A 25570-nucleotide genomic window follows, 5' to 3' on the forward strand; every position below is an offset into this window, starting at 1 on the left:
TGAAATAACTCATCCAATAAGCCCAAAGGGAGAGAGAGATCATGCTCAGACTGAGCAGCAGATAAGGAATGTGTACTTGGCCAGTGATTTGTTGATTACCTTAAAAAGTTACTTGAAAGGATAGAATCATAAAACAAATCATGCACACTCTTTAATGATTTATTATACCCTAAAATTTCCCATGTACATCCACTCACCAATCTTCAAATGTCAAACCAAGCTTTTTTCTTTGGGCAAGAGTCCAATGATTACAATCTGCAAAAATCACATCCATAAGTCATTTCTCTGATGATCAGGGTTTGATACTTTCAAGTGGAATAAAAACTGTAATAACTGTGAGATTTTTCTGATTTTTCTCCTATAGCTTTTTTTTATAGATACTCCACATCTAATCAACAGCAATTTCTTGAGCAAATTCCCTTCTTTGAGTATTTCCAGAGTATTTACATAGTATTCATAGAAATTACAACACTGTTTTTCACATTTATATTTTATCAGTTTGCAAGATATTTCATTACATGGTACAATTTCAATAAAAACCACAACTGCAACAAAATTGTTAACAAACACAACTGTCTTTCAGACATAAAACTCAATTTATAGGATCAAAATGGCCCAGGCTTATAGAGAAAGTTTATTAAGTTGTGGGTATCCACCAATATGTTTTACAGAGAATAGAGAACATCTGGAAATCTGACAACACTAGAGGTGCTCAAGTCATAGACATTGTTTTTCATCTTATATTTAAATCCCTTGCATGACTCAGTTACTGGTTGGTTAAAATGGGCTGGTCGTCAAGAACCCTGCATCTGGGAAAGAATACAGTTCACTTTGTCCAGGTGGGTCAAGAAGGTTTCCCTGTTGTCAGCAGCAAATTATCTCAGGTTCCACAGAGCATTTGTTCACTTAGATGCCTTCTTCCTCCCAACCCACTATAATAAGGACCCCATACCCAGATCTGCTATTGTGTTCTGGTTGATTGGATATCGGCCCTGTGCAAGATTCTATGCTAATACAAAGGCTGTGATCTTCAGTCACCCAGACTGCTGTTTTCTTTTCACAGGTATGGTTTCAACATGAAATACACAGTAAATCATCATCTAAGATTTTCACCCTCCCATACTCCTATCAAGCAGGCAATGCATTTCCCTTCCCTGTTAGCACTCAGGTGTGCTTGGGCAGCCACGAGACTCTTAGAGTGGCCTTATCCACTCCCAGTGTATCTGCTGTTGATGTTCTAAACAGAAAATCTGAAGGGAAAGAAACCTGTTCAGAAAGGGTAGAAGTCCTTGACCAGACTCTTTTATTGGCATAATTAAAGGGGAAGAAATGTCTCTTTTAATGTTTCTGTCCCAAAGAAATCTCTGCTAGCTGTTTAATTGCCTACCACGTGGAAAAGGATAGAACTAAAATCTTCCTGATTGGAATTTTTTAATGGGTAAAATAGAGACTCGTCATGATAAAAGTAACCATTGATAGCATTCTTTGCACTCCTTCCTCTGGGGATAACTGGAACTCTGGAAGGACACTATTAACTGGGTAAGTCTTTGTGGGAAAAAAAGGAAGTAATAAAGGAATCGAGGAAACATCGTATCATTAGAGTCTAAAGAATCTAACCATGTGTAATTAACGCCCTGTTCACTGATGTCCTGAGTAGATTAATAAAATTATTACAATTCCTTTGAAAAATGTTGTCTATAAAGCTGGTGGAGTTTGAACATTTTTTTGAAATCAGGATTTAATGGTTATTTTAAAAGTCCTCATTACACAGCCTATTTTAAGTGGACATTTAAAATAACTCTTATAAGTAAAAATGACCTTGGATACCAGCTGCCATGTATTTCTGGAAAGAATTAAAATTCCAGAACCATTTGTTAACCAGGTTTAACAAATGGAGATGGGCTCTTCTGCCCGTGTGGTATTTTCATTTATAAAAGTCTAAATATACTTCCCAGTATCACAAATAGACATTTGAAATTATTTTTATTTCTTTTTGTTGATGAAATTAGAGCCTCCCTCTATTTATTTTGCGTTAAGTCTGGCAGTTTTATTCATTAAATCCAAGAAGTTAAACACTATTTTATTTAGAAAACTAGAATTTCAATACCACTCTTATGGACTAAATTTCCAAGTGAACGTTTTATAATTTCTATTGAAGAATATTTTGCTGTCTGGTTTACTTTTGTTGTTTGTTTGTTTGTTTGTTTGTTTTCCTCCTGCCTTCTACCACTCTTTCACTTCAAGAGCTTGCCTTGCTTCCCCGGAAACAGAATCCAAGGCAGGGATCTGTAAGCAGAAAGTCCGCTGAGAAGCACTCTCTGGAACACTAGGGAAGGAAGCCAGGCGAGCAGGATGGGCAGAGGGAGAGTTGGGACAGGCAGTGCGGTTCCAGGGTCTTTGGGTGACCGCTGAGGAAGCTCTGGAGCTGCAAGGGCCCCTCAGGATGGCCATGAGTGGCGGCAATAGATGGAACCTTTATGTCCCCTTACAAACCCATCACTGCCTTGGGTGAGGGAGTTCCCTGAGGCTGAGTGCATTGCCCAGAGGCTGTGAGGTGTCAGCCACCGGGGAAACAAGTGTCTCAGACGTGAGTGGTGTCTGGGTGCTGAGAGACAGCATCTGAGGCCCCGGCTTAATTTACAATTTCTTATATAAGCAGATAATGACTGTTTTAACAATATCATTTAGATTTTCTGGTAAAGTGAACAACATATGAAGTAACACCATACTTCGTAGGGTTGGAATATTACAAAATAACTCCTATAAAAAGCTTAAAGCAGGGACTAATCCCTGGCAGTGATAAACTCGTTAAGTGTTACCTATGTCCCAAATCTGACCACTTCTCTCCACCTCCATCCCCCACCGTGTCTCACTTAGATTCCTGTCCCTCAGAGGCTCTGCAGCGGCCTCCAGGCTCCACACTGTCTTTCTCAGACCTCACCTCCTGCTACTTTTCTTGCCGCCTTGACTCCAGCCATGTGGGGTTCTGGAGACTCTGAATTTGTGGTTCCCTCTTCCCAAAACACCCCCTCCCTCTCTAAAAGCTGCTTCTTCCCCTTCCTTCGGGGCTCTCCACTTGGGTCATCTTGTCAACAAGGCCTTCCCCAGCCACCCCACTAAAGAGTGCAGTCACCACCAACATAGTCTATTCCTATTTGCTTCATTTTCTCCACTGCATTTATCACCTGCTAATCTGCTTCTCATCTCTAGAAGAGAACCCCACCAGAATAGAGATTTGTTCCTTGTCCCAAGCCTGGAGAGCCATGCCAGGAACATGGCACTTTGTCAACATGTGTTGGATGGCCGAACACTACACGTAAACATCTTTCTACAGCCTGTTTTTAAGGAATGTGAATTACCTGAAGTTTTAAAAAATGGCAACTGAGGTATAGTGTAAAAACTGAAGACTATCAAAAGCTGATCCTTAGTCACTTCTACGGAGCATAAATTTAATCTGCCCCCAAACCCATCTTGCTCTAATGCTCCTCAATGGAGTTTGTTAAAACTCTTCCTTTAAATCTTCACTTTATTCACTTCTCTGTGCACTTTTAGATTAATATTTAAATATTCTCAGGGCACCTGGGTGGCTCAGTCAGTTGAGTGTCTACCTCTTGATACTGGCTCAGGTCGTGATCTCCGTTGGTGAGATCGAGCCCCATGATGGTCTCCCTGCCCAGCAGGATGTCTGCTTAAGATTCTCTCTCCCTTGGAGCGCCTGGGTGTCTCAGTGGGTTAAGTCTTTACCTTCGGCTCATGTCATGATCTCAGGGTCCTGGGATTGAGCCCCACATCAGGCTCTCTGCTCAGTAGGGAGCCTGCTTCCCCCCCTTTCTCTGCCTGCCTCTCTGCCTACTTGTGGCCTTTCTCCCTCTGTCAAGTAAATAAGTAAAATCTTAAAAAAAAGAAAAGACTCTCCCTCTTCCTCTGCCTCCACCCTCCCCACTCACATGCTCATTCTCTCTCTCTCTCTTTCCAAAGATTTATTTATTTTTTAGAGAGAGGTGGGGAGAGACCATGCTCATGAGTAGGGGAAGAGGAAGGGAGAGAGAATCAATCTCAAGCAGACTGCCTGCTGAACTCAGAGCCCAGCATGGGGCTCGATCTCACCACCTGAGTTCATGACCTGAGCTGAAATCAAGAGATGGATGTTCAACTCACTGAGCCACCCAGGCACCCCTCTATCTCTTTCTTTAAAAATAGAAATTAAAGGGGCGCCTGGGTGGCTCAGTGGTTAAGCCACTGCCTTCAGCTCAGGTCATGATCTCAGAGTCCTGGGATCGAGTCCCACATTGGGCTCTCTGCTCAGCAGGGAGCCTGCTTCCCTCTCTCTCTCTGCCAGCCTCTCTACCTACCTGTGATCTCTCTCTGTCAAATAAATAAATAAAATCTTAAAAAAAATAGAAATTAAAATATGAAAATAAAATAAAATAAAATACTTTAAATAAATAGTCTCAAGTTTCTGCCATCTTGAAACAAATGTGCAAACCAGCCTCTGCATCTCCTGTTTCCCTTTTCCTGCCATTGAGTCTGTCGTTTCCTACCTTTTAAGTGTTGAAATTTCCTGGTAGTCTCAGTGTCTTCTCCTTTGTTTCCATCTCATTACCCCCTCAGCTATGAGTGGTTCCCGTTCTACCACCAAAACTCTTTTCCCCAAGAGCCCCTGATACCTCCATGCAGGGAACTCCAGAGGAGGACACTGCTTGGGAGTTAAATTCCTTTACTCTCAACAGCATTAATTTTGTTGAACGCTCCCTCCTCCTTAGGGCAAATTCTTTATTAGCTTCCATGCTGAGTTGGTTTTCCTTCTGTTTCTCTAGACTCTCCTCCAAACCCTTGATGGAGGAATTCTCATGCACCTCCTCTAGGCGTTCTTCTTTTCTCAAGCTTTGCTTTCCTCCGAAGGGATTTCTTTAGTTCCAAAGACTTTAGTTAGCATCTGTATGCTGATTAATTCTCCAAGCTGTAATTTCACCATGTAACTTTCCCATATCAGAGCTAGCTGACTACTGGATGTTTCCACAAATTTCCCTCTGCACCTGAAACTCACCTTACTACCTTCTTTAAAACCTACTCCTTGGGGAGATGGAGAGGAGAAGGGAGTTGAGGGAAATTGGAAGGGGAGGTGAACCATGAGAGACTATGGACTCTGAAAAACAATCTTGAGGGTTTTGAAGGGGCAGGGGGTGGGAGGTTGGGTATTGGAGAGGGCACGGATTGCATGGAGCACTGGGTGTGGTGCAAAAATAATAAATAATGTTACGCTGAAAAAATTAAAAAAAAAGAAAAACCTGCTCCTTGGCCTTTATTGCCCTCTTTTCCAGTTTGTGCTTAAGCCAGAGTAAAATGTTTTGTTTCCTTTGTTCTGTTTGGTTTTGCTTTCTCTCTTTGGAACACCTTTCTTCCTCTTCCTGCTTCCCCTCCTCCCCTTCCCCTAACCCTCAACTATTACTGCCCCCCAGGTAAAGCGTCATCTCCCCTGGAAGCACCTTGGTGAACACCATGCGTGGATCCTGCCATGGGCTCCTGCTTCTCGTACTTCCCCTCCACGCATCCCATACCCCTGTACCCACAGTTTCTGCTTTGTCTCTTTCTGCCGTGTGTGCTCTGATCACAGTGCATTAAAGTCCTCTGCCACAGGACCTCCTTGAGAGCAAGGACTCCTTTCTCTTTATTGTGTGGGCCCTTCACGGAGAGCCTGCCACATTGTAGGTGTTCAATAAATGTTAAAATGTTTGTTGCAAGAAAGACCGAATGAATATGATGCACAAAATATCAAGACCCCTTTAGAGTCCAAGGACAACTCCATTATAAGCAGTGTTTCTCAGTGCGAGAGCTATCAACAATTTAGATGGACCAACTCTTCATCCTGCAGTATTGCCCTTCCCATCACAGGATGTTAAACACCCCTACTTCCTGCTTGTGGTGACCACAAATTCCTAAGGTGGATGTTCAGGATATGTGCCCTCTTCTCTCCCCATCCCTTATGATCTTCGTGGGCAGGTATGATTGGGAATATGGACATACTTTTCCCATCCTCTGATATCTTTTTCTAAGTCAATGCAACAACCCAAGTACTATTCATGCTACGAAGTGTTATTACAGTAAAGGTTCTGTGCACACCTTGATCTGTCACACAGGACTTTGAATCTTCTTACAGCCTTGATTATACCTTTTAAAATTGCACGTGTCTGGAATTCCATTTGGTGTTGAGCATATCAGAAAGGCTTGGAGGAAATTGCTCTGGTACCTGTGGGGATCGTTTGCTTTAGATGTTGAAGGACTGACAGGCTTTGGAATGAGCGTTTCACAGAAAACATTCCTATATTCTTAAAGTGGAGAGAGTCACATGTCCTTCACATCTGAGAACTCACAGCAGAGGAGAGACAGATGGATACAAGATGACTTGAGTGTTCACTAGGTTAGAGATGAAGAAATAATGGATGTTATTTTGACTGATGGGAGCAAGTTGAAGGCCATTGACAGCAGTGAAGAGAATGATTGGGGGGGGGGGTGATGAGAAATCCATATGAGAGAAGGAGACCTGGCAGTTTCAGCCTGCCAGGTTCATTAGGGCTGTAGAGGAGCCAAAAAAGAACACCCAGAGGTCCTTCAGCTCACCCCAAGACAGTTTGTAGTAGAACAAGTATGATGGCGGGTATGTTTATACCCATCATCTCATTTGTTCACACAGAAGGTCAATATGTTATTGACCTTATTGTTACAGAGAAAGCAACTAAAGGGCAGACATAAATTCAGAATCACATAGCTCGAAAGTTACCTCAGGCCTCTGAGAAGGGTTTAATTATATTCACCATTTTTTATTAAAGAGAGCAAAGAAGTATTCAATTCAATACATTTCCCAACCTTTAGTGTTAAGTTGTCAGGAATCAGGAAAACTCAGCTACTTAAAATGACTCATTTCCTGAGGGCATCAGAGCTTTTACTCTAAATTCTCTTAGAAACTCAATTGGGTGGAGTCCTTCTGGATCCCTGGGAGAGGTCAGGCATTGTGGGAGGTCAGATAATTGAGTTGGCCCTCTTGGGAGAGCACATCCCATTTCCCAAAATGGCATGTAAAGTTTTTCCCAAAGCTATCTCAAATGGGTGGAAAGGAGTATAATGCAAAAAGAGAAGTGGCAAGACTTATTTGCGGGTTGTTAATGGCAATTTCAAACAAGTAAAACAGACCAGTAAGTGTCACCCGCTACATTTTAGTGACACAATGGCTCAAATCTTATAATAGGAAGAAACCAGGCACTTGAAAAAGGCCAGAGACTTATCTGGTTGAAAATATGCTGCTGACTCCTGAAATAAAGTTCACTTTGGGTGGTTTGTTTTGTTTTTGATCCAGTGAAACTCCGATTTTATGGTGGAATTTTTTTTCCCAGCCATGTTTTTTCTTTGCGATTTTTTTTTTCCTCAACAGGAAATAGAAAATAAACATCTGACCTTAGCATAGTTAACCTTAAATAAATTAATCCATGGAATGAAAATCAGACAAATAAATCAGGGTGTGTATATTCTGAAGGGAAATTACAAACTAGAGCTCATGATACAGTATTACTTGCACAAGGAAATGCTTTATAAGGGACTCAAATATTGAAAAATTAAGAGCATCCTTAACTTTGAACAAACTGTACACAGTTCAAAGTAAATGACTGAAAAAAATTGTAAAACCGCACTTTAGTCACATCCATCTTACGTCTCTGAGTCTTCAGGTTGATCTTGAGGTTAAAGCTTAAGAACAGTAGAGCATACATGCATCCGGTACACTTACTGAGTGTTGCAGGTTCTACAAAGCTTTTCCAAATACTGTGGTTTTCAGAGATACCATGGTTATTTTGTATGGCAGGTAATATTTTTCCAGTGCATAAGAATCTTAGAAGCCAAGTGTCCTGAGGATTGAGTTCATTCTACTTCTGGCCCTGAGAGGTGGTTCTTGTAAGATCATAGTCAAATGGATTGCCCAAAGTAAAAAAAGAGAAATTATTCTAAATAGAAGCTCTAATTTGTAGCAATTTATTTATTTGCTGAAGGTGGAATGACTTGTGATTTTTTTGGGGAAAATAAATAGATTTACAGGAGCCAACTGTCTTAACTGTCTGTATAGGAACCACTCCTTCTGAGATTAAAAAAAAAAAATAATCTATTATCTACTCAACTTCTTTCCTTAGCTATAACACAGTACAAAATTCTATTTAGAGAATTAGGAGGGTTAAGGTGCCTGGGTGGCTCAGTCAGTTAGATGGCTGTCTTCAGTTCAGGTCATGATCCCAGGGTCCCTGGGATAGAGTCCCACAATAGTCTCCTTTCTCAGCAGGGAGCCTGCTGCTCCCTCTGGCTGCTCTGCCTGCTGTTACCCTCCCCCTTCCTCCCGCTTGTGCATGCTCTCTCTCTCTCTCTCTCTCTCTCTCTGACAAATAAATAAAATCTTTAAAGAAACTATTAAGAGTGTTAAATGAGATAATGGAAGAAAAAGTGTGAAGTATCATTAATATATCCTTTGGACCCATTTTCTTTTGTTCCTGCCCCCAGGGATGATCTATTAATATGTTGTTGATGCTGATTCTCAGAGCTAAGGTAATGGAATGGAGGGAATAACAATAATATCCTTAACTACATACTTTATCAATTCTGCATAAGGAAATGTTACTAGATAAAAATTAAGAACCCCTTAAATGCTCAAATGGACATGTACTTATCAAGAATACAAATTATCTAATACTTAAAAAAATTATCTTCAGTCCATAGAACTGTTACTCTGTATATAGATTTCATTTTTATTTTATTCTGTTTTGGGGTGGGGGAGGGACAGAGAGAGGGAGAGAGAGAATCTTAAGCAGGCTCCACACCCAGTGGGAAGCGCAGTGCAGGGCTCCATCTCATGACCCTGGGATCACCTGAGCAGAAATCAGTAATCTATACTTAAATGACTGAGCTATCCACAAAATTTCATTTTTTTTTAAGATTTTGTTTATTTATTTGACAGAGATTACAAGTAGGCAGAGAGGCAGTCAGAGAGAGGAGGAAGCAGGCTCCCTGCTGAGCCGAGAGCCCAACGTGGGGCTCGATCCCAGGACCTGGGATCATGATCCGAGCCGAAGGTAGAGGCTTTAACCGACTGAGCCACCCAGGTGCCCCCCAAAATTTCATTTTTAAGAGAAAAAATGAACTTCCTTATACCCTGGAGCTGCTTGACAATACAACATATTTTTGTATAGAAAATTTTAAAAATTTAAGGCACCAAAATAATAATATTAAATAGCAAGAGAGCCCCCATAAACAACACAAATGTTGAGTAAGAGTGGGAGAAAGAAAATCCCATGGCTCTTCACACTCGTTTTAAGAAAAAAAGAGGTCTGAAAATCACCACTCCATTCTAGTTGAGAGAGGTTTTTGTTGAGACTTTTTTAGATAAGGAAAGGAATGAATAATCAGTAACAACTTTTATAAATATACCTGTAGAAGTCAAAGTCAAGAAGGGCTTAATTTATTCTGACAAGGGAAGTAGCAACATAAACATCTCTTAAATTGTTCATTTTTCCCATAGAAAAATCCCCTTCTGGAGACCTCAGTATTGACTTTGACCCAAACTAATTCAAACACAAGTTCGTTTAAAAAGTAAATGCACAGAATAACCTTGTCCTTGTCTAGGTCTTTAGTAAACAAGAGAAGAATATGTGTTTTAAGAGAACATCTACATCTATCTAAAACTGAAAATAAAATGTAGTATTTTTTTTCCTGACCTAGTTATTGAAGAATCCTGTTGATGAAATGCAGCTTTGTTTTATAAATAATGCAGTGCCTGCTTGTGAGTAGCTAAGCCCAATCAGATCCCCAGGGAGAGAGGATATTGCTAGCAGACCCTTATTCTTACTGGGAATACATGATGCCACACAGTTTTCAGGTGGAGGGCCCTGAGTGGCAGTAGATTCAGTAAACCATGCCAGAGGCCAGCAATCCCCTTCCTTCCTGGGTCAGGATTCTGTGAACATAGAGCCCCTTCTCTGACTGTGGCTGGCAGACAAGTTTTTGGAGCACAAGTCGTTCTCAGGGCCCTTTTCCTCATAGTGCTATGTCTGTTTCTCTTTGCTTCCTTTCTCACTGCTTATTTCTGGGTTTAAGAGCTTGGTGTGGACTTATATTCAGTTTATGATTGGAAAAAAACAGAGAGAGAGAAACATTTTTGGACTCCATGAAATGTGAAAGCCCATGACTGTTTATTTAATTGACAGTGGGATCATGAGTGAGTATCAAGTTTGACAAGGTGTGGGGAGAGCCAGTGTTAAGAGCAGTTGCTTGACAGTGTGGATGGGCGCCGCAAGAGGCAGATGAGTCCGTGGTGGAAGATCTTATTGAATTTAGACTGCCCTTTCCCATTCCCATAGGTAGTGCTTTCACTTCAGACGTTGATTTCAAGGGCTCCCAAACCTAGAGAAGTAAGGAAAAGATCAAGCTTTAAGAAGGCAGATGTCCTGGGGAAGTCTCCTATTATAGCTGGTCAACAGAAAATCAAGAATTGCTCTCACTATGTTCATTGGACATCGCTTAAATCTTTGGGAGGTCAGAGAGCTTTGCTCAACATCTCCCCCTGCCAAAAAAAAAAAAGTTTCTTTGGAAAAATTTGAGTCCTGACTGTGATATGTTTTCTATAACCACTTCCAAAATCATAGCTCTGACATCCCTTAGTGACATCTCAGAGAGCTAATGACTTGCTTCCCTCAGGACTGTGAGGCTGCGGGGTGATGGGGTTACCACGGGACCACAGGTTGTCTTTGCCTGAGTGAAGGGACCTGAGAGAAACAAATAGCAGTGCCATGTGTTGGCCCAGTGTGTTGTGTTTCCCTTTTCCCAGCTTCCTGTCGTAATTTCTCTCTCTGCAAGTCTCTACAGCCATTGAGAGTAATTAGGGCTTTCAAGTTTTGGAAGGACATAACATGCCTCTGAATAGATTCTATCCCTTGTCAGTCGTGAGGAGCATCACCTGGCATGTCTTCCTGAAAATACTAGGTCTGAGGGATGTTCATGGTGTTCATTGCTGCTCTAAAAGGGAGTAGGGAAGGGAGGATTACACGGTCAAATAAACTTAGGAAACTTTGGATTAAGTAAAGATTTAAAAAAAAAACCATAAGACTTGTCTTGTTAGTCTTTTAGTAGGACCCCCTTCTGTCCGCAAATATAATTGATCCTAGAAGGTGTGGAACAGAGTGGGAGGAGGCAAGCATGTCATTTGGTTGTCAAGAGACCTGACACGTACACATCCTATTTTTATTTCTTGGGCATTATCTTCACTTTTCTACATTAAGAACCAGTTCCATGGGCTTATTCAGAGCACTCTGGGTGACAGGGATGGAGTGAACCTCTTAGTCTGCTAAATATTCTGCTCTAAATATAGCAGAAACAACTAAACTGTGTAGCTGTGCAGATTTGGCTTCTTGATGGTTTTGAGTTAAGGAAGTAAATTGATTCTCTTCCTTCCTTAATCAGCATAAATTTGGTTTTCTGATGTATCCCTGAACCTCTTTTACATTTGCTTTTGAGCATTGGAAATGCAATTTTCACTTCGTTGTGCATTATTTAATTTTTTTAAAAAGTGTTTGTCAGGATTTTCTTTCGGAGAACTGTATCTGGCCAGTGGGTACCAAATTACAGGAGGAGGAGGGAAAGGAGATAAAATAGAAAAAGAGAACCAAGATGGAAAGCCATTTTAGGGATAAAGTTTATTTGTATGGGAAGACATTGTATATTATCCTTTCTCAATAATGGTGGTCTTATGGATCTTCCAGCCCAAATATGTTCATGAAGATTCCCTCATCCAGGAAGCTCCCCCGCGTCTTGTGTATATAGTGGGCACTGTACAAGCCTCTGTTTGGTGGTCCCACCAGTCCAGAAACTCAGAAGCAATGAGGCAATGAGAATTTTCTGTCAAAGCAAATTAAAATAATTATAGGCTCCAAAGGGTTAAAATTTATTTAACCCTGATAGATTTGCATACTGTTTATTTTAGTACCATTTAGGAGTTATTTACTTAGACCACAAAGTGTGAGATATCTGCTTCCATATTTATATGCCTGCAGCTGCACACATAGTTGACCATTAAGATTTCACATGGACAAACCATTAAAATAAAGGAAGAATCCAGTATTCATTTTGGTTGTGGCATTCCTGAGGTGGGGGAAGAGGGAGAACAAGCACATCATGCCCAGCGTAGAAGTTTCGAACAATGATGGCTGAATATTTCTAATTTTTCAGGTTGTATCCTCGCCACGCAAGTGCCCTGAACAACCTTGGAACACTGACGAGAGACACGGCAGAGGCAAAGATGTACTATCAGAGGGCTCTCCAGCTAAATCCACAGCACAACCGGGCTCTTTTCAATCTTGGGAATCTCCTTAAGTAAGTAGAACATGTACTTTTCTTCTGGCAGCTCATAATTTCATTAAATCCTTTCCTTCTTAACACTCATTTGGTTGCGCTCCTGTCCCCTCTTCCCAGAGTGGAATAATTAGGGGTTTCAAGCTTTGAGAGGAGGTCATGTTCATCTGAAATAATTCTATCCCTTCTCAGTCCAAAAGAGCTAACACTTCCAGGGAGACACTCTGGGAGATGTCCATAGGTTGTCGGTAGAGGGGTGGAAATAGGGAAGGGTTACATGGTTAGTTAAACTTAGGAAGCGCTGAGTTAGACCAAGAGGACTCCCCCTCTTGCAAGAACTGTTAATATGCTGAATGCCCTGTGAATCATCAGAAAGGCAATGTGGAATACGACATTTCCCAAAGTGAGTTTTGGGGTGAGGGTAAGGCATTTCCCAAGTGTTCCATGAATGTACTTTGGGCAAAGCACTCGTCTAGAAAAAGCAGTGTGCTCTAAAGCTACAGCCAGGTAACAGAAGCACGACTCGTGTTCAGCGTGAACTAGCGGTCAGGAGCGGAACAAGGCCTGCCTCCACTTAATAATGGCTTTTCACCCCCTGCCCTGTGAAAGGTTGATAGTACAGTTAGTATCACTGAAGACTAAAACAGGGGTGCTTTTGCATCTTGTACTTTCATTAATACAAAGTCTAGGCATCTTGGTGATGGTGTAGTTTTGACAATAATGAAATGGTGGCAGTTTTGAAATTTAACTTCTCAACTTAAGAAAACAGGTTGAGAACATCAGAACTGGAAATCGGGTGAAGATGTTCGGAATGAGAGTGTGGTGATATATTTATCTCTGCTTGTTGGGATGCCGACATTCTCCACACTGGGAGTGCCTGGGTGGCTCAGTTGGTTGAGCGTCTGACTCATGGCTTCAGCTCAGGTCATGATCTCGGGGTGGTGAGATTGGGCCATGCGGTTAGGCTTTGTGCTCGGCGTGGAGTCTGCTTGCGATTTCTCCTCTCTCTCTCCCTCTGCCCCTTCTCCCTTGTTCTCTATCTCTCTCTCTCCCACTAAAATAAATAAGTAAATCTTTAAAAAAAAAAAAAGTCTCCACATTTACTGAATTGGTTTCTGAGTCTCTGAAGTTCTAGAGCTCTAGTCTGGTACTTTTAAAGTGAATGGTTTGCTTTGTTCTCTTTACCTCTCCCTAAGGGGATTGTCTTCCTTGCCTCAGTAACTCCATATGATGCAACTGCTACACCTTCTGTTTACTCCTTGAATTTGACATATACAGATAGATCCTGGTTCTTTTTTCTAATGTGTGTGTTAACGTGTGTTTTTATGTAATCCCGTTTGGACAGAAGCGCTGGATTGGGTTAATCATAGAACAGTCTAATATGGTATGATGTGATAGGTGCCATCCTGTAGTTTTCTGTTCAGGAATGGCTTTGTCCAGGTACCAGAGCACAAAATCGAGGAATACTTTACAAAAATAAGTAAATGCAGGGAAAGTACAATTCAAATGAAAGGAATAGTATAAATCAGCAAAAAACAAATAAATGTATTTTTTCAAATTAGATAATTTTTTTTACAACTTGATACACATTGAGAATGCTGAAAAACAACTAAGAATGACACACAGTGGGACACACTGTGACAGAAAAGCCATTTCAGTACTAGTCAGCTCCTATTAAAAATAATAAACAATCAAGCGATGTGTTGAAAATGAGTTCTAGTTATTGCAGGTAATCGTTGCAGGTTAATAAGGTGCTTTTATTTTACTCAGCTATTTTTATGAGCTCTTACTACTTCTTTATGTGAAGATCCAAGGACTCATTTCTTAAAGTCATTGTTGGCATCTGTTTATGTCCTACCTTTTTATTTTTTATTTTTTTAAGATTTATTTATTTGACAGAGAGAGACACAGTGAGGGAGAGTGGGAGAGGGAGAAGCAGGTCTCTCGCCGAGCAGGAAACCTGCTCAATCCCAGGACCTCAGGATCAGGTCCTGAGCCTAAGGCAGACTTCCAACAACTGAGCCACCCAAGTGCTGCCTCTGTGTCCTACATTACAGCCCAAATAATTTCATGGCTGGATAAAGTCCTTTCAGTGTTTTGGGGATACCTGGATGACACAGTACTGATTTTAAAGACCGTATCCCCAAAGATGAGCTTTAATGGCAGTTCTTGTTAGGGATGATGTCCTGCAGTGATGATGATCATATTGTGCTGAATCCAGCTCTACTTAACAACGGCAGTCAATGGTCCTAAAATTTCATCTTGCCAAGACCTGAACAAGAGAGACACACTCTAACCTTCCTTTTTCAATCACATATTATCGCCATTAACTATTATCATGAATAAGTACATGTGAGTTACAATGATGAGGAATTGTTTTTTGGACCATGGTAATGGCTGTTTTTCACAGTAGGAGGGACTCCTGAATACTGAACATAGGATCTTTTGTCTCTTTGTCAGAGGTTTTGTCAAAATCAACTCTTGATGATTATCCAGACCAACAACAATGCTTTACATTTGCGTAAGACTACTTTTCTGAGTGCCTTTTGTTGTTGTTGTTAATGAGGCCCTCCTAGTAACTCTTTAAAGTAGACCGGGAAGAAGAGGGAAGGGGGGTCCTGAAAAGTAGAAATGCCTTGTACAAAGCCACTGTGGTTTGCCTTTTGCTTTTTTGATTCACATCAGAGAGTGGAGTGGCCATATTCGTGGAGATTATTCTTACAATCCAGGGAATAAAATCCTGATAATAGCTAACATTTACATAATACTTTACAGTTTACAGATAACTGTTTTCATATGCATTACTTAATTTAATCTTTAATCTATCATGAAGGGTCTGATCATCCACATCCCCACTTGACAGAACCAAGGCTCAGAGACCTCATGTGCCATTGGCCTAGGCTCTGGCAGACCCAGGACTGAACCCCTGCCCTCAGACTCCTATTCTATTCATTTCCTTTACCCATGCTGCCCAAATAGCTCTCCAACCCCAAAATTACTTAATATTTAGCTCTTTAATGCCTTTAGGGAGAAAGGCCCATTTGGGTTTTGTTTTGTTTTGTTTTGTCTTTAAGGAAACAATAATGCTTGTTAACATTATGACCCTCAGTAGCAGAGAGAGGTGACCCAGAAAATAGAGCTAATCCACATTTAGTTAAATCTGAATTTCATTTCCCATTTCCTTAATATATGTCTGCTCTTAAGTACCAATGGGTCAAAGACACACCCCCCCCAAAAAAAGGATATTTTAAATTGTGGTTAATCTGATCCATTTTACTGTTTAAGATTTTTACCCTGTTTCTTATTAGGCAGCTAGTTTTTAAAATTGTGCCCCTTTTTTGTAATCTAGAAGTTAAGAACCTGAGCATCTTTTTAGACACAAGTGTTAGATTTGATCATCCTTGAGAGCAGGGTGCTATCATTATTCCTATTTTATAAGTGATGGAACGAAGGCTTGGGGAAGTAATGTGCCAAGATCCCTTAGCGAAGAAAGAGGAGGCCAGGGAATTGAACCTAGACCTGTCTGACCACACTTGACTGCCTCCTTGAGGCTCACCTCAAAACTGGGGTACAGTCTGGAGTAGCACCACCCCACGGAAATGTCCTGAGAGCCAGGATCTGTGACTTAAAATTTTCAGGTAGCCCTGTCTCGGGACATAAAAATGGTGGAATTTTAATAGTGGATTTTATTAAACCTCAGTATATCTAAAATATTATCATTTTAGCATGTGGCTAATATTAAAAACTAATTTTAAAATTGAATGTAAAATTATTACTGAGCTAGTGTGCACTTTTTAAAATAAGTAATCCTTCCTTAAAATCCAGTGTATGTTTTATACTTACAGCCTCTCTCAGACTAGTCACATTTCAGGGTTCAGTAGCCACATGTGGTTAGTGGCTGCTGTATTGGACAGCACAGACCTTTATAAATGACCCTGACTTTGAGAGAAATGTAAGACTTTGTCCAGACCAGAAGCTCTAAATAAAATGTGATTCTGTCAGAACATCCCAGAAATCTCATAGCACTGAATACAAATTTCATTTGAATTCTTGGAATTATATGACATACAGCTTTAGACCTGTTCATAGCAATAGACTTCAGTGAATGTTATCCAAATATATTTGACCTCTTCCATGACCATTTCACTATTGAAATGGTCAATTGACACTAATCTGTTATGATTCTGTGTGGCATATTTGCCATGTGACAGATTGATAAGGAACAGCTTTCCATGCCAGCATTTTTAATTTATATTAATTATTGTCAGCTTTGCTTGGAACCTAAAATGTAAAAGAAAATAGGCAAGATTGGCATAAACTTTGTATGGATGCAAAGAGCAGAAGTCCCTGATGGCTCAAGAGAATATAATCGAGTATGTAAATTCAGGGCATGGGAAAATATTTTTGTGACTGCTTGGGCAAAATGGTTGCTAGTGTTTGCTACTGAAACAATAAACCTCTTACAGAATTACATCCTGCCTCCTTCATTGCCAAAATTCCCTTCCATTCACATGATAGGATATGGGCATTATATGGGTGTTACAATAAATATTTATAATCAAAATACAGGAGAAAATGAAGTGGGATGTCCAATAATTGAACTATGTAGAAGTTGAATTTCAAAAACAAAATACATTCTTTAGTCTGATCCTTTAGAAAATTAAATCCTAAAAAGGAAAAGGACATGGAAAGAAGGGTGACCATTATCTTCGAAATAAATGTTTGGGATGTGGCTCTGGCACTAGCTATCTTACCTTTTAGTTTCTAAAACGGAGGTGATACATTCAAGATAATAGTTCTCCTCTTCTCTGCTTTTCAGTTGAAACCTCAGAGAATCCCAAATGCCAGCCCTCTGGGTAAAGAATAGCTTTTTGAGCTCCTTTCCATCACATGAGGATGTCAGCTTTGGGTGGGCAAGTTCTGCACTTTTCTGTTGGAGGGAAATCTCACTCTTTGCCCCTACCCCCTTGGTGACCTGTTGGAATTCAGAATACCTCCAACCTTATTTATCTGTAGTCTCAATCCCATTACAGCCCCTCCCCAACTTGAATCAGTCACCCAGTTGCTCTGCCAGCTTCATCCCAGGACCCCGCAGGTCCCTCCGGTTCTGCTCTGCTTCATGTACCCACCAACATGGGTGGTGGGTACCTGAACATAGCCAGGCCACAGGCTTTTTATGCAGACCTTTTTTTCTCTTCCTTTTTCTTCTCTACCACCTGAGTTCTGATGTTCCTCTTTGACCTCAACCTCTTACCTCTGCCCACCCTTCCCTTTCCCATCTGTCCTTCCTACTGACCCTTTGGTGGGGTTGTGATGATGACCTGTCACCTCCTAGCTCCTCTCCAGGCTCAGTTGTCTTTTTCTAAGACCTTCGTGTTGGCATGCTTTCCATAACCAGTGTGATTCCCCTCTGAATCTCTCTTTCCTGCCTACACTGCTCTTCACCACTGTTACAGTCTCTGTGCTCTCTAATTTTTATTCATAATTTATAATCCCGTCTCTAATTTACCCCTTTCACTAATGCATGTGATGTCAGCTTAGACTCTTGCACACCTTGACCATCATTTACTTGCCTGACAAGGCCCCCAACTCAATGGACCCCATTGCCTATAGCTCAATGTACCCCGTTGCCTACATTTTGCTTTCTCTAGACCAGAACTTCTCAACTCTTTTCATTATCAGCCCCCCACTCACCCCCTAGGAGCCTTTTTAAGCACTTTTCCCTAAACACCCTGCCCCAATAAATAGTCAAGAATAAAATTTGTTAAATAGCATTGAGCTTTGGGAGCCCACAAAGCATTTCATGTCTAGTTTTATTTCTTATATGTAATCTAATCTCATTTTCACTGCACACCTCCACGCCAAGCAGCAATTTTCACCTCTGTTAGGAATGGATGCTCTAGACCTTCATCCATTCTGTCAGGTGTTGGGGATGAAAACCAGAAATCTGAGTTGAGGGGGACCCTAACCAAACTCTGAAGAGAGCATTGTGAAACAAAATAGGATCGGGGTTAAAGCTGGTCGAGAGTCATCCTTTATGGTCTTAGAATGCTGTATCTCCCAAATATTTTGTTCTTTTCTTTCTTACCTTCCTTAGTGTCCATACACACACCCAGAAGATAACATCACTCCTACTTTTACTAAGAATATCCAAGTCAATCAAGGTCAATTTTTGCAGCTTCCCTTCTTCCTTCCTCAAAAATTTCCTGCTTGTTAGAAGACTCCCCCTTCTTTTGCTCTTCCACAGAAGAATTTCTTGCCTCCTCAACACCGCCAGAACTTACATCATGTTTATGCATTGTTTGTTGGTTTTTTGAAATTGAGTCATAATGGAATAAACTGGAAAAAGTGCACAAATGTGGGTTTTGACAATTCTATATACTCTTGTAATTACCCCCAAAATAACATGGGACATTTCCATCACGCCAAAAAGACCCCTCGTGCCTCTTTCCAGTAATTTCCCATTGCCTTGAGGCAATCATTGTTCTGATTCTTTCCACCATAAATGAATCTCACGACCCTGGGATCATGACTTGCACCAAAATCAAGAGTCAGATACTTAACCAGCTGAGCCACTCAGGTGCTCTTCATTTGCATTTTTATCTTCTGTTCAGTGTTTCTACCAAACTGGATTCTCTGTGAGAGGATGAGACTGTTTACCTCTTTGCTGAAGATTTGAGAGTTATGTGTATATACACAGATTGCTAATTGTTAAAATATTTTTGTGAAGTCTCTCTCCCCTACCAAAACTCTGTCATTCATGCTGTGAATGCTAATGAATTGAGCATGAGTGCATTGTTTTAAATCAATAGTATGGTTTTCAGGGACCGGTCCCTTTTCTCAGTCCCTTTTTTAGCTGTGATGGCTGCAGTAAACTCTGGAGACGCCAGAAGACAGCCTGCATGGGAAGTACTCTGAGGGAGAGCAAGCTTGAAAGGACCTCTGGTTTTGTTTATTCTCTTGAATGAATTGGAATGTTTTTTCTCTCCCTGCATAAATATTTCTGACAGAGGGCAATTAAACAGGCCCGACTGCTTTGTCAAATACAAGAATGTTCAGTCGTCTCCCCTGTCCTGAAAATTATCCCCCTTGTACCCCCAGGCCCTGACCTTAAACTCCATAAGGTTCCCTGGTTCCATTTGCAGTCCAGTCTCCTTAAGATCCTGTGCTGGGCTCTGACATGGAACAACTCTTAACCGGAAACAGAGCTTAAAGAAAGTACGAGTCAATTATGAGAATAAGAGAAATGAACAAGGAAGTGTTGAATCACTACATTGTACTCCTGAAACTGATATGGCACTCGTTGTTCACGAACTGGAATTAAAATAAAAACTTAAAAAGAGAGAGAGTGATGAGGGCCACTATTGGGAATTTCTTCTTGGATGCATTAGCCTTCTTCAGGGGACCAAGCATCTCAACTTTTTATCTTAAGTCCAGTAGATCAATGTTGCCCTGACATAGAGGCTAAATTTGGAATCTAAGTTGTTAAAGATTGTCAGGCTTTCAGATCTATTTTTAGCTCTGCCTAGACCGGGAGGAGAAACATGAAGGGCAGAAAGAGGAATATGCATGTTCTCCACGTTGCCTCTGGCCCACGCTTGCTTGTGGTCTGCAGGAAGTATGCTGGGAAGCCCTGTGGGGACATGAAGCTTGCCTTGAAGTCTTCTTCCCACATCCCCTTCCCCGAGGACCCAGCCTGGTGTTTTCACATTGTACCACCTGTCTGCCGGGCAGCATTTCTGGGCTCTCAGCCCTCAACTTTTCTGCCACCTCTCCAACAAAGAGTGACTAACATGCTAATAGCTGACACCTGCATGACAAATTACAAAGCCCTTGCTCATGCCTTCTACGCCTGTCCACTCTCGAAAGGGTCCGTAGACAAAAGGACAAGACTGATACAAAGCGAAGGTCAAGCAAAGCTTTATTTCGTGCCAAGCATCGAGAATCAAACTGACCGGCCAGGGCCGGCTCTTGCAAAAAGGCGACCCCTCCCAGTCTCACAGACTAACTTTTATAGAGTAAAGGCCATGCGGTTGAGCCTGGCCACACACAGGTGGCCAGTTGAATTACAGTTCACTCCATGATAGTCATTTAATTCAGCCTATGACCTTGGCTGGAATTGGCGCCTTTGTCTGGCACCTGATAGGCAGGGCTTACACTCCTTGGCAGGTAATACCTGCGCTTTCCCTTGGTTGGACGTTTCCACCTGGCCTGGCTCATCCTTGGTGGGTAGGGAGGTAATACGTGTGCTTTTACTGATTGGACGTTTCCACTTGGCCGGACACGTCCTTGTATGTGGGCTCCGTTATCAGGGGCCGGTCAGTCATATTTCACCAGTTCTGTTTGTAAGTGCTTTCCTCTTGGGGGGAAGGGGCAGGTTCAATCTAAGTTTACTGCATAAACAACAAAATGGCTCGCTCTGGCTAAGTAGGCCCTTATACTCTGAGTAGTCAGAGGATAGGCACCATCCACCTCCTATCACAGACAGGGAACTGGGCAGGGAGGGGAGGGTTGTGAGCACTAAGCTTTATGGAGTGGGACCTCCGTAGCCAGTGCTTTCTGGTACTTCTTTCCTTAGGACCAGGAGCTGTAGAAGAACTTCATGAGTTTGGATCTCAGTTCTACCAAGTTGTAGTGTGTGACCTTGGGAAAACAATTTTATTTTACAGTGCCTCCTATTACATACTTATAAAGTAGAAATAATACTAGTAACTTGTTTTCATGAGTACTACACGTGAGAATGCCTGTATGTACTTAACATAGGACCTAGCCCCCAGTAAATATGAAATAAGTTTTAGCTATGATTAATTATTAGCCCAGGGACACAATTTCCCACTTCAATTTGAAGCTCAGCTTCTTGGTATAAAATTAATAATGAGTCAGAAGTAGATAATGCATTTTCTAGCCCCGTAGTTGAACAGCTTTCAGGCAATATTCAACCCCCTTGGGACTCTGTATCCTCCTTTTTGAAATAAGGGATGGGATGAGGCAATCAGGTAAATCTAACTACAAGAATCTGTGGTTTTAACTGTGACTCACAAGGCTATCAGGTAAATCTAACTACAAGAGTCTGTGGTTTTAACTGTGACTCCCTTAACTGAAGTGGAAGATCAGAAAGGAACTTAAAAGTCCCTTCTCTCTTCAGATGTAATAGTTGCACTGAGACAGCATTGTTTTTGCTGCAAAATTAGTCGGCTCTGATGGAAATTCCACATGGGAATCTGACTGAAAAGTAGAGAAGGAGCAAGTGGAGCTAACATTGACTGCATCGTCCCATGCACCAGACACTCCTCTAAGTGCCCTGCCTTCATGCATTTATTGCACCTGTACAGATGCCTGGAGGGTAGAGATTAATGTACACATTCAGCAAATTTGGCCACTGAGGCACACGGAGCAAGAACTGCTAATCCAAGTCGTATGGCTAAGGAGGGCAGAACTGGAATTCAGACAGCAATCAGCCGGAACCTAAAACCAGCCTGTTCCCAATCCCATTGCATCATCACAGTGACCCTTTATCTATGGGGTGAATGAATGCTGGCTGAACAAGGCTCTTCTCACTGCCTTCTCCTCCAGGTGCCAAACTGGGAGCACTGTTTCTGTGCTTTCCTTCACATCACGGAAGGGCTTAGCGTAACTGTTCATGTGAGCTTTGACATGATGCTGGCTCGGGACTATTCCCCTTTGCTCCCCATTCACTTCCCTGCACTCGTGGCACAGAGCTGGCTTCTGATGTGCAAGAGCGAGGCCATGGGGGGCAAGCATCCTGCTGCCGGGGTTTGGGACAGTGATCTCACTGAGTTGATGAAGACATCAAGAGCCTTCTAAAGGAATGAAGCAGTGGCACCTGGGTGGCTCAGTGGGTTAAGTGCCTGCCTTTGGCTCAGGGCATGATCTCGAGGTCCTGAAATTGAGCCTAGCATCATGCTCCCTGCTTAGATGGGAGTCTGCTTCTCCATCTCCCTCTGTGCTCTCTCTCTCTGTCACTCTTCGCTCTGACTCTCTCTCTGATAAATAAGTGAAACAAGAGGGACTCCTGACGAACATTTCCTCAGCCAGCCTATTTCCTGGGCCAACTCCTGTGTGAGGTCTCATGTGAGCCGTGTCTCTATCTCAGCCGCTCTGTAACTAGCCAGCGTCAGAACTTCCTCCCATTCTGTTCCTCAGTTTTCAGCTGGGGAGAGGGGTGTTAAAAGCAACCAGAGCTTGACCACCCGCACCACCCAAGGTGAGCACCCTAGCTGCCTCCCGTTGTGGCTGCAGTGACCTCACTCTGATGCAGGCGCATCTGTATTGGAGGAGGGTGTGAGGTCTAGGTCATCTACTCTCTCAGTGCTAACTATACTGATTATAGTCCTGAATTGAAAAAAAAAATGCATTCTTCATCACCCCATAATATGAACCCGCCCTCCAGACACTTCCTGTATGACTTCTGGAAGGAAAAAAAAAAAAGTAAGCACAACTAGCATGTTCACCTGTAAACCCAATGCTGTATTTCCACAGCATTGCCCAGAGATGTGCTCAGTAAACTTGAATAACATAAAAGAGGCTACACAAAGCCTGACCCAATTCTCTTCTTTTTGTATATAGGAGAGATAGTAGAACGATTGAAAACATGTGTATTCCGAAAAGCTCATCTGTCAGATACTTGCAATTTGACTTTCACAATTCTGTTTTTCAGAAGACCTGGTCAGCTCTGTGGGTCCCCCTCCACCTCTCTCCTCCTCCCAAAAATCATAATCTTTTTCCTTTGTGAGACACATCATTTTGGAACCCAACAACAACAAAACACTCCCAACCATGGAGTTGTAGCTAGGGGAGCTCCCCAGCACTCCCAAATTCACACTGTGGTTTACGGGAAATTTTACTGTTGCCAAGTGGGTTGCCAAATTCATTTATTTCTGTTGCTGGCATTTCCTAAATTCTCCCAAAATGTCAATACTTTTTCAAAGCAAGCATCTGCTTTTCATTTAAATGAATGTGTCGTGAGATTTTAGACAGAAATCCAAAAAGTTTTCTGAATTGACAAACTGAAAGGGTTCTTAATTACTAAAAGAAAATATGGTGAAGCCTTATTTACTTTCGCTAAATATCTGTCATTTAGGCTGAGCCAGGAAAGTGAGATGATGCAAGCGTTTTTACTTACCACACAAGAAAGACAGCCCCACTACTGTATAACCAAAGGGAAAATTCCCTGGGAAGCTACAAAGGTTTAATGGCAAAATTTGCACATTATGAGCAAGATCTAATTTCTACTTAATGTTTCTCTCATGAAGTCAATGATGAAGATGTTATTGGTCCCAGGAAGCCCTTCTCAAGTCTTTTAGCCTTTTGGAAGTTCCTGGGGGAAACTTGAGAGAGTAGAGTTTTGCTTGCAGAATATTAGGAGATTTTTATTTATGTTATGATGCCTGCATGGATGACACAGGCTCTGAATGCACAGTGTAGGCAAAGAAAGAAAACTGCCTCTTCCAACAGCAGTCTTTCTCAGAGTCCCCTCCACCCCACCACCTCCCCCTCCTCCTCCCCTTCAGCTTGCCTATCATCCGGCCAAGTCAGCTGGCCACTGTGGTTGTTCTTTTGGCTCTGATTGTCCCAGGGAGTCTTCTTTCATTTTCTGGCTTTCATCATCTTCCATTTAGCGTTATACCCAGGATCAGTTGAACAGGCAAATTTTACACAGAACCAGAGCAGAATTTCCTGAAGCATACACTCAGGACCACCCTGAGAGAATCACCTGAGGGGCTTATTGAGAATAATGATTTCTGGGCCCTACCCCAGACCTGCTGTATCTTAGGAGGCCTGGGGTTCTGCATTTTATCCAATACCCAGTGATTCTTAAGCACTAAAATTTGAGGCCAGTTAATCTTGGAGGAAAGTGAAGACCTAAGTATTTTAGGCCAGGAAGGATCATTGGTCCTCAGCTGCTCCAGTCACTTGATGTTTCCTTATTTGGTGAATAAAGAAAAACAGGGTGCCGAGAGGTGATAAATATTATCACGCTGGGACAGTTTTACCCTTACCTGCTCATGTCACCTACCCAGGGATTCCCTAATGGTTCCACCAGTGCTGGTTGAACTCCCAGCAGAAGCTCTGATGGTTCTCAGTGTGACATGAGTTCCAAAAGGATTCAGAATGTTCCTTTCTGTAACTTCTAACCGGAGGGGTCTGTCCATGGGCGATGTGCTGAGGTTTGATTTTTATCAATTCATTCACTAGTTATGGGCTACTTATTGCAAACTTTTTCTGTATTCAGAGAACCTGTGGAGTTAGGGCAATCACATGCTTGGTCAATTCAGACGCAAATGTTATTTTCTTATTTTTCTTGTTTTGAATTGACCTGTCAATTTAGTCTAAATGGACTAACAGAGTAGTCCTCTATAGATGGGGCTTACGCTGAAAATTTCTCCAAATTGCTTCTGATAGATCCAAAATGAATGTATTAGGAAGTTTTAATGCTGTCTAATGCTGGCCCAGGGGTGATCTGTACTGTCAGAGCATAGTAATTCCCATTATTAAGAAATTGTATAATGTCTATTTGAAATTTTCTGCCTCTTTTTTTTTTTTAATATCTTTTCACATGGAGTTAAGTGCCTAAACCTTTCTTTTCTAAGAAACATTCCTGGCTTTACTAAAGGAGAGGTTCAAAATGGCTCCTGATTCTTTCTTGCCCAAATATTCACCTTTAGCAATCACCCCTAAAAATGCAGACCCTCTCCTTTATTCATTTTGGCCTTGTCAGCTGGGTGGTTGACTTAGAATGAGGTTTCCAGGGGTAATGACTTGTTTGTTAGGGGTGTGATTTTACATTTAGTGCAAAGTACTCATTTGTGTATTTAATGATGATTTAAATTGTATTAAAAATCCGGGGGACCTGCGTGTCTCAGTCAGTTAAGCATCTGCCCTCTGCACAGGTCATGATCCCAGAGTTCTGGGATCGAGTTCCACATCAGGCTCCCTGCTCAGTGATTCCACATCAGGCTCCCTGCTCTCCTCTGCTTCCTCCTCTCCCTCTGCCCCTCCGCCCATTTGTTCGTGCTCTCTCTCTTTGTCAAATAAGTAAAATCTTTTAAAAAGATTATTGTGGTATCAGAAAAAGATCACTCTGATGTCTAGCTTTAATTTCTTTTTTATAAAAGATTTTTTTTTAACGATTTTGTTTATTTATTTATTTGACAGACAGAGATCCCAAGTAGGC

At 41.7% G+C, this 25570-nt stretch overlaps 1 protein-coding gene across 2 annotated transcripts in view; it reads left to right on the forward strand.

Annotated features, from left to right (window-relative positions):
* TMTC1 (transmembrane O-mannosyltransferase targeting cadherins 1) overlaps positions 1–25570 on the forward strand; it is a 259231-nt gene that overhangs the window by 197193 nt on the left and 36468 nt on the right. For both annotated transcript variants that reach the window (XM_082742146.1, XM_082742147.1), the window contains one exon: positions 12253–12396. In XM_082742146.1, coding sequence (XP_082598272.1) covers positions 12253–12396 — 144 coding nt within the window. The remainder of the gene's footprint in view (positions 1–12252; positions 12397–25570) is intronic.

This window comes from Mustela nivalis (assembly GCF_964662115.1).
Source record: "Mustela nivalis genome assembly, chromosome: 7".
In the NCBI taxonomy this organism is placed as follows: Eukaryota; Metazoa; Chordata; class Mammalia; order Carnivora; family Mustelidae; genus Mustela; species Mustela nivalis.